The sequence below is a fragment of the Halichoerus grypus genome, chromosome 12, assembly GCF_964656455.1.
Source record: "Halichoerus grypus chromosome 12, mHalGry1.hap1.1, whole genome shotgun sequence".
Lineage (NCBI taxonomy): Eukaryota > Metazoa > Chordata > Mammalia > Carnivora > Phocidae > Halichoerus > Halichoerus grypus.
In genome coordinates, this window is record NC_135723.1 from 88,731,244 (window position 1) to 88,750,371 (window position 19,128).

Below are 19,128 nucleotides of genomic sequence, written 5' to 3' on the forward strand. Positions count from 1 at the left end.
GCCTGGTCCAGGAAAACAGCTATCACCAGAGAGAACTACAAAGAGTATGGGCTAGGTGCAGCAAGCCAGAAGGAGCTTGGCAAGGGCATGTTTCTGTTCAAATTCCTCTCTGTGTCCCCTGTCTCTGCATGGCATGGATGGCAAAACATTTGTTTACCAAACATTTGCTCTTCCCACCTTCCTGTGAATTGTCTTCCTTCCCTTTGAAGCCCCAGGCCCCACCTTCTCTTTAGTTCAGGGTAGCATATGAGCCTCAGTTGCCTGTCTCGGAGGCTCTCATGTCCTTGTGAGGGGTCCATACATAAGAAATTAAACTTATTTTTCTCCTATGAATCTCATCAATTTAATGAATATACCAGCCAAAAGAACTCAGAAAGACAGAGTAAACATTTTTCCTCCCGTACACACCAAACAGCTCAAGACTTTTTTTCAGCTACACTTGGAAAGCTGTTTCAAATATATTAAATTATCCACGAGACGTAAAGGCCAGGGGGAAATCAAGATGATTTCAGGAATAATGTCTTTAAGTCTCTTATGGACCAGAATGTCTAAGTCCGTTATGGGAAGAACGTATTTAATTAGATAAGACAATACATGTAAAGTGATTTACGTAGCGCCTCGGAAGGTAACAGGTGTTCAATACATTTGCTAACAATTACGATACTTAAAGAATCTCTGAGCTGATAAGAATTTTGAGTATTGTCTATCACTCGATTATCAAGTATTTAGAGAGAAGTTTCGTTTCTGAATAAAGATGATTAGTCACACAATCGTGCAGAATGCCCCCCAGTGTGGGTACAAATGAAGACCGAGAAAGCCCAAATCTTAACCAGTAAGCTCTGTTGCCTCCTCGGAGAAAGGAAATGACAAACAACCGACGGGCACAACCTGAGGGACAAAACCCTGCTCCGTCTTCCCCACTCCTAAATTTTCCCGCCAGGCCCCGCGCTCCACCCTGACGCAGCTGCCGATTCTCTCCGCCCCCAGCTCCTCAGCCCCTAGTTCCCGTCATCCCTAGGGCTCTCCCCTTCCCCGGCCGAAATCCCGCGTGGGCTCTTTTCCTCCGCGCTGGTCGCTAGGTGATTCCCGAGGACTGTCGGAAGTCTCGCGAGGGGGGTCCCGTTGCCCTGGAAACGAGTGGCCTCGCCTCTTGCGGGGCGAAGGGCGTGGCTGGGGCTGTTAAACTACAGCGGCGTTGCTTCCAGCTGCTAGACTGTAGGTGTCTCCGCTAGGACGGCTGCTCCCCGCAGGGAAGGGACGACTGGCCAGGCCAGAGGACTCGGGGCGGGGGCGAGGGCCCGGCCAAGGCGGTCGAGAGGGGAAAGACATCGCAGACGGGACGCCCCCTGCGGGAAGCGAGCGCGCCTGGAAGACCGCGCGTTCCAGAAAATGAGCTCCTTCCCATACTGCCGCGTCCAGAAGTGAGGGTGGGAGGAACACCTTGCCGACACCACTTGTGGCTTAAAAGGCCCCAGTCCTCCCCACCTAGAAAGTGACCGCGCCTGCCCGCAGACCTGCCCGGCGCGGCTGGGCTTGGAAGCGTCTGCTTTTGCCTCTTCTGCCGCCGACGTGGAAGCTACCCAGGAGGCGCTCATTAGATAATCTGTGTGTGTGGCTTTCCTGAAGCCCAGGTTTTACATCACAGCAGGTCAGCACGCTGGTGTGCCGCCTGTGTTCATGTAAGGAATAGAATCCGGATTTATGCCAAGTTTTCCAAATTTGGAATTGTGGTGATCCCCAGATGGAGACTTAAGTCTCTTAATACTGGAGGCGTCTTCTCTCTTGCATTAGTAGTTATTTGCTCTGTGTAGAGAGGAGCATAAACCAATAGATTGGAAACTGGCAAATTCCTTTGGTCTCTCAAAAATAATAGAATCTTAGCAAGGAATTTCTGTTACTCCATTGTCTTAACCACTTGGGAGGATGCTTGCATGGGAGGAGTAGTGGTCAAGGCCAATATAACCTTCTGATAGCTATTGAGATTTAAGTAAGAATAATTGAATATTAGAGACAGTATCTACAGAATATTAACCAAAATATAAAGAGAAAAGTGTATTGTAGTCATTTGAGCTTTTGGTCAATTGAAAATTAAGCAGAAAAAAATTTAAACTATGTTGTTAGATTTCATTGCCTGAGTAAGTAACTATAATTTTTCTTTCATTCGTGATCTTTTTAAATGCCTCAGGATCATTCTGAACTTGCTATGCCCTGTGGTAATGTAAATACAGGATGTAAATGATTTGGCTGTGTAGCCTGGAGATTTCTTTTTTCGATTAAATTATTTACTTGATTAGTCTTTTATTGTGATTTTTGTCTCTTTTTCATGGAAATGGAAAATTTCTACAAATCTTTGAAGCTGAATGTTTAATTAGCTGTGTCCTAATTAATTTAGCTTTTAGAGAAGGCTGTTGTCACTGTTAATTAAATACAATTGGATATATCTGGGGTTACTCATTTAATGTAATAAACACCTTCAAGTTAAACAGAAAACTGTCAAATAAGTTGCTTAGAAATTGTTTTACAGCCTACCTACATAATAAAAGAAATTTCAAGCCAGATATTGGAAGAAATGTCAGAAGATTCAGAAAAGGAAGACTATTCAGACAGAACAGTCAGTGATGATGAATCAGTATGTTTTTTTTTCAACTTTATCCCACTTAATTTCAGATAAAACTTGTGTTATAAATTCCCAGTAAAAAATATTATAAAATCAGTTGGATGTAAAAATCAATTGATGTTTAAATCACTTGTCACTGAAGTTGGAAAATAATTTGAAAGCCAAGATACTACTATGTGCAGTATGCCTTATCTAGAAAGAGAACCTATATTGATATTTTTGAGAAAATATTTTGGCTAAGATTCTTCTGAGTTTTACTTAACAGTGTGTATTAAATCATTACTAAGGTTTTATTTTTATAATTCATGTTCACATATGTATTCTGTTATATCATAATATGTATCATAATACTGGATCCCCTATGTTCTAAACCTGGGTATCACCATAATAGGTTTAATGTGGCTCTGATGTAACAAAGGAAAGGACATGGAGGAAGAAAAAGGGAAAAACAAAATGCAGTATTTCAAAATAGTTTGTCTGGTTCTAGTACATATGAGAGATTTCCTTCAGATTTTAGTAAAATGTAAATTATCAGGTATATAAGTTAAGGTCCCAAAATAAGCTCCCTAAAATAATGTATCACTCTTTAAGTCCATGGCTTTCTGTGCTGCTTTTCTTTTTCTTTTTGTTAACTTTATTGAAGTTTAAATTGTCTTGCCAGGTTTCCAAGAATTTTTAAACTGTATTTCCTCCGTACAGTCATTAATATGACCTTACCCAATGAAAGAAGGGGGATGAAAACTTGAAGGTTTCAGGATATTTGAAGTATTGGGCACTTTGAGACCAGTGGCCCATAATAATCCTTTGATTTTTTTCATTCATTACAGAATAGAAAGAAGCACTCAATTCTAAGTACTAAAATAGATGTAAAAAATTTCTGGATGTGGAAACTGTTGGTTTTTTAAAAATATTTTAAAACTCTCCTGTTTTAGGATGAGGATAACTTCATGAAATTTGTAAGCGAAGATATCCACCGGTGTGCACTTTTAACAGGTTTGAACTTATCCATATATTCTCCCTTCTCTTTAGGATAAGACCTTGAGTATTCACTCAGGGTCAGTGAAAAATAAGAAAATGAAGAAACTAGAAAAAATTCAGATTGAATAATATAGAAGTGTATTCTGATATTGGATAAGGAAAGAAAATGTATCCACTTCCACTTTTATAAGAATCTTTTGGAGCGGGCGCCTGGGTGGCTCAGTTGGTTAAGCGACTGCCTTTGGCTCAGGTCATGATCCTGGAGTCCCTGGATCGAGTCCCGCATCGGGCTCCCTGCTCGGCAGGGAGCCTGCTTCTCCCTATGACCCTCACCCCTCTCATGTGCTCTCTCTCTCTCTCTCATTCTCTCTGTCTCAAATAAATAAATAAAATCTTTAAAAAAAAAAAAAAAATCTTTTGGAGCTCAAACTTTTAAGGTTTTAGGTAAACCTGATATTTAATGAAACTAAATAAAAGTAGTCATTACTTTATAAAGGAATACACTTAACATAAGGATTTAAATAGGCATTTCTTTAAATAACTAGCTCTTTAAATTTACTGTATGACTCAAGTTATAATGGACACTGTTTTGAAGTACATTTTTATTTAAATGAAGTTTGCCTGTATAGTTTCCTTAATAAAGTGATTGATTTGCAAATGTACGTATATGTGGAATCTTGATGTATACTTGATTTTTTTTAAATGTATACATTTAGAGGTTTTTTTTAGTGTATATCTAAAATATTTCTTCTTAGTATTCACATATCTATCACAAGTAATCTGAAATTGAAATAAGGCTTTAATTTTTCTTTTTTCCTCTTTTTCTTTTTTTTCTTTTCTTTCTTTTTTTACCATCATCCTAAAACAAATCTTTTGAGACACCTACTATTCTCAGTTTGGTATGTATCCTTCTAGACCTTTTTCTTTGCATTTATACACATATCTATACCCATACTCTTAGAAAATTTGTAGTACTAATTTATGGACTTCTTGCCATCCTTTTTTTCTTTTTAAAATTTTGCCAATCTGTTGGAAGAAAGGAGGTGACTCACTGTTTTCACTAACATTTCCTTTATTGCTGAAGAAATTGAGAATTATTTTATATGCTTGTCTCTAGTCACTCTTATAATGAATTGCCTGTTCATAGTAATCCTTTTTTAATGTTGCTTCTATTATTTAGAATTATTTTGATGTTAAATTTATCATTTATTTGTGGCTCTTTATTTTTATATCTGTTTAAGCTTCCCTACCCCAAGGTCACCAATATAATCATCTAAGTTTAAATACTTTGAATTTTGGTATTTAATTTTTCTATAATTTACATTTATGAATAGTATGAGATATGGATCTAATTTTATTTTCTAATTCATAGCTGCCTTGCCATTTTTGAGTCATACTGTAAATTAGACAAAATGTAGTCTGTTCACATAATGAAATACTAGATGCTTAGTAACAGTCTGTTGAATAAATGGATCTAAATAACAATCCTGAGAAGTAGCAAGGGAAGGTGTTATTATTTCTTATTCACATACAGTAAAATTTATGTTCAAAGAGGCTGCATTAGCCAAGCAAAATCGTATAGAAACAAAGTGGTAGAATAGAACTCAGTTTGTCTGACTCCTAGTCCAACTTGCTATATCTGCTCTTGTACAAAAATAGCCCAAAACTAAATCTAGGTAAAAAGCCACGTTTTGGAGGTGGTAGAGCAAGAGGAGACAAATGGAGAACCAAGTATGTGAACAGTAGGGAGAAAACCAGAAAGTGTAGCATCATAAAAGACAAGGTACAGGAGCTTAGGGAGGGGAGATTATCCACAGCAATTTGATGCCCCACAGCTAGCCCATTGAAAGAGACAGGGCCTCTGCACTACCTACTTGGGGCAACCCCATTGTATTCTGTGTGTATTATGCTCTTGGGGTTGTGTCACATAGTGATCCTAGAATGAGAACTGAGAAGAAGTTGTGACTGAGAGTTCAGTAGCAACCTTTGAGGATATAGAGCTAGTAGGTGGTGAGGAATTATGGTCATGGGGTGTATTTAACCCATTGGACAAATAGTTGCCTCAGTGTGTTTAAGTTTAAGAAGACTACAGTAGAGGTGCCTGGGTGGCTCAGTCGGTTAAGCATCTGACTTCAGCTCAGGTCATGATCCCAGGGTCCTGAGTCTCAGGGTCCTGGGATCCAGCCCTGCATCAGGCTCCATGCTCAGCAGGAGTCTGCTTGTCCATCTCCCTTTCCCTCTGTCCCTCCCCCAGCTCGTGCTGTCTCTGTCTCTCTCTCAAATAAATAAATAAAATCTTAAAAAAAAAGACTCAACAGGAGACAGTTTGCTAGAAAACCTGCAAGAAACAAATGTTTTTGGAGTAGCATTGAGAATTTAGCATAAATTAATAGTATCTGAGGTCAACAACTACTTTTTAGCTATTGTGAAGATCAATTGTTACAAAATTTCAATAGTAACTTTATTTTTAAAATGGCATGAATTATAAAATGATATCCATAAATACAAATTAATGGTATTGGAAGGGAAAAAGGAATATATTTAAAAAGTACAGGAATTGGGGTTTTGCTGCTTATCACTCATGATTGTGTTTGAATCTTTTTTTCAGCTGACTCTATTAGTGACCCATTTTTCCCCCGAACTACCCAGATACTGTTGGAATATCAACTAGGGAGATGGGTGCCACGTCTTCGTGAACCACGAGATTTATATGGTGTCTCTTCTTCTGGTCCGCTGAGCCCTACACGGTGGCCGTACCACTGTGAGGTCATTGATGAAAAGGTCCAGCATATTGGTATGTTCTTAGCAGTTTTTGGAATTCAAATATTAGCAAACTAACTTTGCCAACCTTAATTTTAATGAGGAGACTCGTGGTGTTAGAATATTGCATTCCAACAGGAATATAACATGAGCTATATGTATCATTTAAAATTTTCTAGTGGCCACATTTTAAAAAGGAAAAAGAAACAAGTGAAATTGATTTCAAAAATATATTTTATTTAATCCAAATTTATCCAAAGTATTTTGCATTCTTTTTTTTCATATGAAATCTGGTGTGCATTTACACTTGCATTTTAGCTCAGATCAGCCACATTTCAAGTGTTCAGAAGCCACATGTGCTTAAAAGGGGGACGTAAAACATGTGCCAGAATTTTGTAATTCTGAACAGTTTGAAATAGCATGACTATTCCAGTCACATTCAAACTCATACATAAAGTGAGGTCATGGACAGAGGGTATGCCAGATGGTTCTGCAGTCTTGCTCCTTTTTTCTCCATATCTCTTGCTCCCCGCCGCCCCCCCCCGAATATCTTTTTTCTCCTCTGTGTATCTTTATCCTCTTTCTTTCTCCCTTTTTTTCCACTTCTCTTCCTCTCTTATTTTTTTTTATCTTTGTGCCCCTTTGTCTTTTTTTCTCTCCTTCCCTCTTTCTGCTTCTTTCCCTTAATGTATGTTTTATGGACCCAAAGAGGACATATTTTAGTGAATATTTTTATGTTTCTGTATATGCACTCCCAAATTTTGTTTTCATTCAGTGTTTTGCAGCCTTATCTTCCCAGTCCTCACACCTGAATAATAGAAACATTTCCATTATTCATTACCTCCTCACTGCCACTGTTTTTCACCTTGGGTTGATGATAGCATATACATTATTGCCAGGTAGAGATCTTATTAGACATTCACTGGTGAATAAAATTAAAAACTGGCTATAGTTACTGTAACTGTCTATACTTACTATATTGCTTACTTAAATTAGATGCTGCTTAGGCATTCTTATAATCTAAGTTTTCTCTTTATATTATCTAGTATACAGAGAAAGAGGGGAAGGGAGAAGTGCCTCTCTCCCGCTTTCCCCCTCTCCTCTCTCTCTCTCTCTATATATGTATATATATATACACACACACATATATATATATATATGCTTCAGAAAACTTCAAGTCAAAAGTTCTCAGCTGGGTGTTTAGGCCCCCCTGGTCTTATGGTCAAGTCAGGCTGTCTGATTCTGCCAAATGAAAACCATCAGTAAACAAACTGCCCATGATGGGTACCAGGGGAGTTTCAGACTTTAAATAGCACATTATAAATCTTACTGTCCTTACCTTGGCCAACTGTCAAAGCTAGATATCCAGACTTTCCCAGCTATAAAAATAGAGCTTTTCCAGTCAGCTATAAATGAACACTGTCCTACACAACCATATACCTTGAAAGTCTTTCCATATGAGCTCATATATACCAATCTCTTTTTTAAATAAATTGGTTCATTAGATTTAATTCAGTGAATACAATACTTTCTTTAACTGGTGCCTTATCATTGAGTTTTAGATGTTTCCAGTCTTTGGCTTTGACAAACAGAACTTCACATTCTTTTATATGTGTCCTTCTGTGTGTGTGTGTGTGTGTGTGTGTGTGTCTAGTTGTAGAGTAAATTCCTGGAGTTTCTAGTTAAAAGGATACTGCCAAATTGCCCTTCAAAAGGAGCTGTAACAATGTATAGTCATAAGTTTATATGAGTGTGGTTGGTGGTCTTCAAGATTACCCTCAGGTTGAATGATTATAGAAGGACTCCTAGAACTCAAAAAAAATTTACAAAAGCTGTTATACTCATGGTTATGGTTTATTACATTGAAATGATACAGATTCAAATCAGCAAAGGTTAAAAAAATCAGCAAAGGTAAAAGGAACATAGAATAGAGTCCAGGAGAGATCAGACACAAGCTTCCAGTTGTCCCCTCCCAGTGTAGTCTTATGGACAGTGTTTAATACTCTCAGCCATGATGTGAGATAATACACATGAAGCATTGCCAATCAGGAAAGCTCTTCCAAGCTTTGGGGTCTATGGTTTCTTCTAGGGGCTGGTCATATCTCCATGGAGTACTCATGTGGCTGACCTTAGTTACTCAGTCCCTAGCCTTTCCTGTTAAAATTGATAGCATGTGGTGTAAGTTCCTCTACCGTAAGTCACATTGTTGGCATAAATTATCTGGTATGACCCAAAGCCCCAAGTAGACAGACAGACTCTCATCAAGCAGGATATTCCAAAGTCTGAGAAGTTATCTTGTAGGAGCTTAACAAGGGTGAAAGCTTTCTTGGTGTGTACAGAGTTCGGACAACCCAGGCCTGCTGAGTTAATCCTTTCCTACACAATGAGAGGGCCTGTTTTCCCATACACTCATTAACACTGTTTAGTTACTTGTCTGATTTTCAACAGTCTGATATCATTTGTTTTATATATGTTGCATTTCAATTTATATATTCTTTATTTATGAGTGACCTTGAACATCTTTATGTATATATATATTGACTGTTTTAGTTTTTATATTTATTTTATTATGGTAAGAGTACTTAACATGAGGTCTACCCTCAGCAGATTTTTAAGTGTGCAATACAGTATTGTTAACTAGAGGCACAAAGTTGTTACAGAGCTTATTCGTCGGCATTATTGAAGCTTTAAATGTGTTGATTAGTAGCTCCCCATTTTCCCCTCCCGCTTGCTCCTAGCAACCACTGTTCCACTTTCTGATTCTATGAGTTTGACTATTTTAGATACTTTATATAAGTGGAATCATGTAGTATTTGTCCTTCTGTGACTGACTTATTTCATTCAGCATAACGTCCTCAGGGTTCATCCATGTTGTTGCATATTGCAGGATTTCCTTTTTTAAAACTGAATAATATTTCTCTCCCTCTCCCTCTCTCCCTCCTTCCCTCCCTCTCCCTGTGTGTGTGTGTGTAGCACATTCTCTTTGTATCATTTATCCATCAATGGACATTCAGATTGTTTCCACATCTTAGCTATTGTGAATAGTACTGCAATGAATGTGGGAGTGCTAATATCTAATATATCTTCAAGATCCTCATTTAAGTTCTTTTGGGTAAATACCCAGTGGTTGGACGGCTAGATAATGTGGTAGTTCTATTTTTAATTTTTTGAGGAACTTCTACACTGCTTTCCAAGGTGGTTGTACTATTTTTTATTCCCACCAACAGTGTACAGGGGTTCCAGTTTCTCCACTTCCTTGCCAACACTTGTCTTTTGTTTTTTGGATAATGGCCATCATAATAGGTGTGAAATGATACCTCCCTGTGGCTTTGATTTTCATTTCCCTGAAGCTCAGTGGTGTTAACAATTCAATCCCTATCAAAATCCCAATGGCGTTTTCAGAGAAATAAAAAACAACTCTAAAAGTCAGATGGAACACAAAAGGCCACAGATAGCCAAATTAATCTTCAGAAAGAAGAACAAAGCTGGAGACATCACACTTTTTGATTTCAAAATGTACTACAAAGCTAGAATAGTCAGAACAGTATGGTACTGGCATAAAGATAGACATGAGAGGCCACTGGAACAGAATAGAGAGCCCAGAAATCCATGCTTATATAGTCAGCTGATCTTTGAAAAGAGTACCAAGAACATACAATGATCCCTTCAACAAATGTTGAGAAAATTGGATATCCACATGCAAAAGAATGAAGATGGACCCCTACCATCTTATACCATATTAAAAAAAAAACCAACTCAAAATGGCTAATGGATTAAAGACTTAAACATAAGACCTGAATCTGTAAAACTCCTAGAAGAAAATATATGGGAAAAGCTTCATGACCTTGCTATTGTTGATGATATCATGGATATGACACTAAAAGTACTGACAGCAAAAGCAAAAATAGACCAAGTGGGACTACATCAGACTAAAAAGCTCTGTGTGGCAAAGGAAGCAATTAGCACAGTTCAAAAGCAATGTATGGGACAGGAAAATATTGGCAAACTGCATATATGATAAGGGGTTAATCTCTAAAATTCATGAAGAATTTCTATAACTCAGTAGCAAAAACAGTAATAACTAAATTTAAAAACAGGCTGAGGACTTGAATAGGCATTTCTCCAAAGAAGAGAGACAAGTGGCCAACAGGTGTGTTTATTGGCTTTTTATGTCAACTGATAAAATCCTTTGCCCATTTTATTATTGGTTGTACTTTTTGTTTCTTCTTGATCTGTAAGTGTTCTCTATGTAGTCAGAAGATCGGCTTACTGTGTCATATATGTTGCATAATTTTTTTCAGTTTGTCATTTGCCTTTTGTCTTTAGCATGCAGCAATTTTTAATTTTTATGTAATCACTTTGTCATTTTTCTGTGGCTTCCGGGTTTTGAAGTTCTCATGTTTCTCTTTTTTTTAAGATTTTATTTATTTATTTGACAGAGACACAGTGAGAGAGGGAACACAACCAGGGGGAGCAGGAGAGGGAGAAGCAGGCTTCCTGCCAAGCAGGGAGCCTGATGCAGGGCTCGATCCCAGGACCCTGGGATCATGACCTGAGCCGAAGGCAGACGCCTAACGAATGAGCCATCCAGGCACCCCTCATGTTTCTCTTAGTTCTATTCAAGTTGTATTTTTTTTTTTTTTGTGATTAAAGTTTTTACCCATCAGCAATCCATTCTGATGCAAGAAGCAAGCTCTCAATCCAGTCCTGTAACCATCTAGCCAGTTGTTTAAAAAGTTGTTAAATTATTTCCTGTAAACTGATTGGAAATGCCACAATTATTAATGCTAAACTTCTAGGTCTAATTTTGAATTTTACTCTATTCCATTAACTTGTCTATTCATATGATGGCATGAATTTTAAAGTAAAGCTTTAAAATAAATTTTGTTATGTGATAAACTTGGTTCACACCATTACTTTATTCTTTTTAAAAATTTTCCATTTTCTAGGCTACTTTTGCCAAGACCTTTCTCTAAAGATAAACATGGCCAATGAACACATGAAAAGATATTCAGCATCTTTAGTCATCTGGGAAATGCAAATAAATACCACATTGAAATACCACTTTATACCCACTGGAATAACTAGAATCAAAATCTGATAACATGTGTTGATGAGAAATTAAACATATGCCCCCCAAAAAGCTTATATGTAAGTGTTAATATAGTACCACTATTCTAATAGCCAAAAGGAAACAATCCAAATATCCATCAGTGGATGAGTACTGTTTCATGGAAATCAGAGGAGACTACATTTTACATTTTAACTTCAAGTCAGCAGTAAGCAACGATGACCGTGTGGAGCATAACCTGCTGATGGCTGATTCTATACATTGGTTGACAGCTTTGCATTGTCAACTAAAATTGAAGCCATGTATGTCCTAAAATTTAGAATTCCTACCTCAGGATCTATAACCAAGAGAAATGTGGGCACATGTGTTCCAAGGAACATATATAAAGCTTATCATAGAACCATTGTTCATGATGGCCTCAACCTGAAACAACCTGAATGCCCATTATAAATAGAAGTGGATAAATAGATTGTAGCATTTTTATGTAATAAATTCTATAGCAATAAAAATGAACAAATTACAGCAACACGCCACAAGATGGATTGATTTCACAAATATGTGAAAAAAGAGAAGACTATTATGTAATTCAACTTATGTAAGTACAAAAATAGGCAAAACAAAGCTATAGTTTCATATCAATACTTACGTAGATATATTTATGCACATATATGAATACTCAGATTATAAAATTATAAAGGCAGATGAAGAAGCGATTGTGTTATGGTAAGGTTAATGGTTATAGTGCAAGGGGAAGGAGGAACGAGTGATTAGAAGGGGGTATGAGTGGGGCCTCTGAGGGGCTCGCAATGTAATAGATCTTGATCTAAATGCTATATGCTTTGTAATAAAGCACAGAACTATACTTCTTTGGTTTTGTACTTCTCATAAGTATAATTCCTCATAAACATTTTGTTTAAACATTTTGTTTATTTCTGACCATGTGAGTTATGGGTAGAATGAACACAAATAATTGGCAAAACAATGTTTCAGAATAGAATCTGGAAATAGACTAGCACATTTAAGACCAAATTATTTTTAATAAAGTCACCAGAGCAATCCGGTGGGGATAAGTCTTTTTAATAATTGGTGCTGTAACAACCTAGTGTCCATGTAGAGAAAAAATAAACCTGACCTCTACCCCTCTCAGCACACGTAAAATTAATTCAAGATAGATCACAGGACTAAATATAAAAATTAATTCATAATGCTCCTTGAAGAAAACATAGGACAATATCTTCATAATCATAGGATAAAAACAGTTCTAGAGAGGACCCAGAAAGAAAAAAGAAACAATGAAAATAAGTTTGACTTCATCAAAATTTTAAATTTCTCACCAAAAGACACAATTAACAAAACGAAAAGGCAAGCCACAGTCTAATATTCCCAGCACATATCTGACAAAGAATTTGTATGCAAACTATAGGAAGAATTCCTACAAACCAATAATAAAAAGAAAACTAATTAAAAATGGGCAAAAGAGTTGAACAGACATTGCTCAAAGGAAGACATAAAATGGTTAATAAATGTGCAAAAGTGTTAAACATGAGAAAGGAAAATGAAAATCACAGTGAGATACCACTTTACACTAGAATGGCAAAATTTAAAAAAATTTTAAAGGCTGACAGCTCCAAATATTAGAATGTAGAACAACTGGAACTCTTATTTTATTAGCTTGCTTTTTATTTATTTATTTTGTTATGTTAGTCACCACACAGTACGTCATTAGTTTTTGATGTAGTGTTCCATGATTCATTGTTTGCATATAACACCCAGTGCTCCGTGCAGTACATGCCCTCCTTAGTACCCATCACTGGGCTAACCCACTCTCCCCCCTCAAAAAAACCCCTCTGTTTGTTTCTCAGAGTCCACAACTGGAACTCTTAATGCATTGTTGGTATGAGTGTAAAATTGTACAACCACTCTGAGAAAAGGTTCAGCAATTTTTCTTTTTAATAAAAGAAAATATACATCTATGTATTTGTTAGAACTCATTGAACATACAATTCAGATCTGTACATTGCATTATATATAATATGTAAATTTTACTAAATTTAAAAAATAGCCACAATCCTTCATCCATGTATCTTCACCCTTTGTAATGTCATCTTCCATTCCCTTCTATCAAGAGGTGTCCTCTTTTCCCCACCCCTTGAAATAGGATGGCCTGTGACTTGCTTTAGCAAAACCAAGTGTGGCATAAGCAATAGCATGTCAGTGTTGACCTAGGTCTCAAAAGTCTTTGTGTACTTCTGCTTTCTCTTAAACCCTGTCCAGCCACCACGGAACAATCCATAGCTAGCTTACTGGATAGTTGAAAGAGAGAAAGCCTGGATAGTTAAGCCCTGCATAAAACACTAAATTTTAGCCTAGATATACCAATGAATGACTTGAAAATATACAATAAAAATTTCCCGTTTTATTTTGAAGTAGTATTCAAATAAAGTTTTCTCTTTTTTCTTTCCAGATTGGACTCCTTATCCTGAGCCAGTGTACACCCCAACAGGCCTAGAGATGGAACCCCTTTATCCAAACTCCAAGGAAGATACTGTAGTTTATCTAGCTGAAGATGGTGAGTATATAATGAGACACATTGCTATAAAATATAATTTGGTACCTAGATTCATCCCTTAATTACATTTGTTTTGCTGTTTATAATGGAAACTGCACATTACCAGGAAGTCCCTGTCTCCATCAAGATGTTTGGTTACAGACTGATTCAAATGTGTATTTAGTGCTAATTATATTCTTGAAGGTGTCCTGCAGTTTATACAAAGTTACTTTAAAATAAAATGTATTGCCCACCACAATGGAGAGTTATATTTAGAAGGAATTATGTTTCACATCAGTTTTCAAAGATGAATCCAGTGGAGTGTTCTACGACTATTATTGCCTCTCTATTCATAGGTCACATTCATGAAATCTTTCAGATGATTTTCTTTTTATTTCATACCAGTTTGATACTTTCTTGAGATTGCATCTTTAAAAGGGGGGAAATACCCCACACTGTAAGTAACATCTAAGATGATATCTCAGGAAAGTGTTCTTAACAGGGAGGATCAATATTTGTACTTTGAGAACTCTAGTAATGCAAAATCTCATATCTGCTTTATGATAGAATGCAAATAATCAAACATAGATGTCTCAGCCTATATCCTCAACTGTGTTGCTCCTAAAGCACCATTGTAAGGAAGTATGGGACTCCTGCACAATTAAAGGGCTGGCAAAACAGAAAAATTTACAAGGATTGTTTCCTATACAGTAAACAATTGTAGAAATCATATACTCACATATTTTTAACAACAAAGGTAAAGACAAGCATCTCTGATTTTTTTTAATTTAATTTCAAATATTTGCACAGCTAACCTGCCTTAGAACTTCCACACACAACTTAAATAAGATCTGATAAAATATTAAAATAGTTAAGGTGAGTCAGGCAGGGTCTTGTCAAGAACTGGATGGCATACTTGGAGTAATTTAAGAAAGTTTAATGAAAGAATCACTTACCAAAGTGTGGATAGAATTAAGGGAGACTAACAAGGGGTGGTAAAGCAACCTAGGACTGTCAACAGAGCAAAATCATTGTTTCTTCTAGTCCTGAAAGAGTAAGAAGACAAAATGGTTTCCAGATCTGTAGCTGTAGGAGAGGGAAGTCCCTAAATAACTGGGGGGAACGAATTCTGGGGTCATATTTTTTTCTTCTAAAGATTTTTTTTAAAGATTTACTTATTTATTTTGGAAAGAAAGAGAGTGTGTGTGCCCAGTTGGGGGAGGGGCAGACGGAGAGAGAGGGGAAGCAGACTGCCTGCTGAGAGGGGGCCCCACGCAGGGCTCAACCTCAGGACCCTGAGACCATGACCCGAGCCGAGACCAAGAGTCAGACACTTAACTGATTGAGCCACACAGGGGCCCCTCAAGACTTTTTTCTTTAAACATGTTGTGCCGTTGTCTTGTGACGTCTGTTGTCTTTAATAAAAAGACAACCATAATTTTTATCATTGTTCCCTATATGTGTGATGTGTCTTTTTCTCTCTGGATGTTTTTAGCAATTTGACTAGGATCTGCCTAGATTTGGATACCTTTATATTTATCCTGCTTGATGTTTGCTAACTTCTTGGGTCCATAGGTTAATAGAGTTGGGTTTTTTCCCCCCAAATTTGAGAACTTTTCAGCCATTATTTCTTCACATATTTTTTCTATATTATTCATTCTCTTCTGTCCTTTGGAATTCCAATTACACATATGCTGGATTTCTAGCTATGTTCCACATGTCAGTGGATCTTTATTTTTTTTTTCCTTCTCTGTCCTTGAGTCTGGATTAATTGTATTTATTTGTTTTTAAGTTCACTGAGTCTTTCTTTTGCAATATTCAATTTTTCTTAAACCCATCTAATCTTTAATTTCAATTATTGTATTTTTTATTTCTAGAATTTTTCTTTTTTTAAATAACAACAACTAAAATTTATTCAGTGCTTACTATGTGTCAGGCGTGGGTCTAAACACTGAAACACTTTACATATTATCTTTTAGTCCTTTAAAAATGTCATCCCATTGGCCTCTGACCTCTATTGTTTCTAATGAGAAGTCATTAGTAATTCCTATCATGGTTCTCCTGTTTGTGATGTGTTTGCTTTCTCTGGCTGCTTTTATTTATCTTTATCTTTGTTTTTTTTTTTTTTTATTCTATATATTTTATTTTTTTAATTTATTTTTAATTTAAATTCAGTTAATTCACATATAATTGTTACTGGCTTCAAAGGTAGAGGTCAGTATTTATCAGTCTGATATACTACCCAGTGCTCATTATATCACGTGCCCTCCTTAATGTCTATCACCTTGTTACCCCATCCCCACAACCCCCTCCACTCCAGCAACCCTCGGTTTGTTTCCTATTATTAAGAGTCTCTTATGGTTTGTCTCCCTCTCTGGTTTCGTCTTGTTTCATTCTTTCCTCTCTTCCCCTATGAGCATTTGTTTTGTTTCTTAAATTCTGTATATCAGTGAGATCATATGATAATTGTCTTTCTCTGATTGACTTACTTCGCTTAGCATAATCCCCTCTAGTTCCATCCATGTCATTGAAAATGGCAAGATTTCATTTTTTTGATGACTGAGTACTATTCCATTATATATATATACCACATCTTCTTTATCCATTCATCTGTCGATGGACATTTGGGCTTTTTCCATAATTTGGCTGTTGTAGACATTGCTGCTATAAACATTGGGCTGTAGGTGCCCCATCGGTTCACTACATTTGTATCTTTGGGGTAAATACTAGTAGTGCAATTGCTGGGTCATAGAGTGGCTCCATTTTCAACTTTTTGAGGAACCTCCATACTGTTTTCCAAAGTGGCTGCACCAGCTTGCATTCCCACCAACAGTGTAAGAGGGTTCCCCTTTCTCTGCATCCTCGCCAATATCTGTTGTATTTCTAGAATTTTCATTTGGTTCTTTTTTGTAGTTTGGGGGGTTTTTTGAGATTACTTTATCTGCTTATTCATTATCTGTCTTTTCCCTTAAGTCTTTAAATACATATATTCAATTCAATTGTGTGTGTGTGTGTGTGTATTTAAAGTCCTCTGTTAATCCCAACATCTGGGTTATCTTGGGGTTTGTTGAATGTGTGTGTGTGTGTGTGTGTGTCTGTGTGTGTGAGACCATGGATCACATTTTTCCTGCTTTTCTTCATGCTTCATAATTTTTTCCTAATCATATGCAGGACATTGTGAAAGATATGTTGTAGGAGTCTGTATTACGTTCTTTTCAAAAATTATGCTGAATTTTGTTCTGGTAGGCAGTTAAATTGCTGGCAGATCATTTTGCTTTTTTCAGCTTTGGTTTTATTTTTTTATTTTATTTATTTATTAGAGAGAGAGAACACAAACAGGGGGAGCAGCAGAGGGAGAGGGAGAAGCAGCCCCCCACGAGTGGGAAGCCTGATATGGAGGTCGATCCCAGGGCCCTGAGATCATGACCTGAGCCAAAGGCAGATGCTTAACCAACTGAGTCACCCAGGCACCCTGGTTTTATTTATTTTTTTAATAAGGGCAGATCTATTTTCATTTTGTCTTAGTCATTTAGTCCTAGGTCATTGTCCTTGCCCTTGGATGTGGTCCTTATACCTAAAATGCAGCCTTTCTGGAGTCATGATTGAATGCCTGAGATACTCAATGAAGTCTTTCCATTCTGGATAGTTTAGAATTACAGTATATTCTAGAATGGCATATCTGATATCTCAGCCCCACAGTTAATACTCGCTTATCTTACTGAGTCTTACCCTGTACTTCTGTAGCCAGACCCTCAGCCCTATGTAGCTTTCTTCTCTCTGGTGTCCTGCCTCATGATTTCAGCAGCCACAAGCAACAATCCTGCCTCCTCAGCTCAGTAAGACTGCCCTCCTGCTATTCTTAAGTGCCACCTTCTTAAGATGTAGTCAGACAGTGTTGCCAGGAAGAAAGCCAAGGTTAGACATGGACTTACTTGGTGTATTTTTTTTTTCAAACATTCTGTATAGTCCTAGTCTGTATGTTATCCAGATGTGTGAAAACAGCTCATTTTCTTTGGTCCAGCTTTATAGTTATTTATAGTGAAAGGGCAAATTCAGGACCAATTACTCCATAATAATCAGAAGCAGAATAAATATTTTTAATGTGAGAAATACATGAATTTATTTTGGGCATTGCTTTTCTAGTCTGAATACTCTTAGACTTTCTTATTTCAACAAATCTGTGTGTCAAATTACTTAAAAATTTAAAATCCTTAGTGACACTTCAATTATACTATAGCTCCAAACTTTATGCAGGATAATCTGTGTACTCTAGACATGGTTTGACAGTATGGTCTTCTTCTGTCATCAGCTTACAAGGAGCCCTGTTTTGTGTATTCCCGAGTAGGGGGCAACCGAACACCTCTGAAGCAACCTGTGGATAACTATGACAATACTTTGACGTTTGAAGCAAGGTTTGAGAGTGGAAATCTACAGAAGGTAGTCAAAGTGTAGGTTTTAATTATTTTTATTTGAGGAGCTAGACCTTCAGCTATTTATTATTTTTGGTATTGGGTACATTAAAGTTTTAGTATTCATAAATGAACTGTAATTCCTTGAGGTATGATGCCAATTAGAGATGATTATGAAGGGGGTATGAAAGGTTCACATTCTGGATTCAAATACTCTGAACTTAAGTCAAACAGGTTTCTGTACTGTACATTTTTTTTTTTAAGATTTTATCTATTTATTTGACAGAGAGAGACATAGCGAAAGAGGGAACACAAGCAGGGGGAGTGGGAGAGGGAGAAGCAGGCTTCCTGCGGAGCAGGGAGCCCAGTGCGGGGCTCGATCCCATGACCCTGCGATCATGACCTGAGCTGAAGGCAGATGCTTAACGACTGAGCCACCCAGGCACCCCTGTACTGTGCATTTTTAATATGCCAATATGAATTGTCATAGAGACGCACACTGCTTCTCAAACTTTTTAATGGAATAATACTTGGGATGAATGTTCTGTAAAACATGTTTGGGAACATGCATGCTATCCAAGGGCATTCTTTAAAAAATTTTTACTATAAAAAAATTCAAGTATGGAGAATAATACAGTTCTCCATTAACCATCACATACCCATCACCTAGATGCAACAGCTATGGTTTTGCATTATTCATTTCACCTATTCATAGGCCACTGTTGTTAACACACACATACACACA

The 19,128-nt window shown here is 37.0% G+C and overlaps 1 protein-coding gene across 1 annotated transcript in view; it reads left to right on the top strand.

Annotated features, from left to right (window-relative positions):
• Positions 1-1,037: 1,037 nt before the first annotated feature.
• AGBL3 (AGBL carboxypeptidase 3) overlaps positions 1,038-19,128 on the top strand; it is a 63,193-nt gene continuing 45,102 nt past the window's right edge. The window contains exons 1-5 of the mRNA XM_078059592.1: positions 1,038-2,629; positions 3,550-3,610; positions 6,204-6,389; positions 13,891-13,995; positions 18,284-18,422. Of these exons, the coding sequence (XP_077915718.1) occupies positions 2,570-2,629; positions 3,550-3,610; positions 6,204-6,389; positions 13,891-13,995; positions 18,284-18,422 (551 nt within the window). The 5' untranslated portion in view covers positions 1,038-2,569. The remainder of the gene's footprint in view (positions 2,630-3,549; positions 3,611-6,203; positions 6,390-13,890; positions 13,996-18,283; positions 18,423-19,128) is intronic.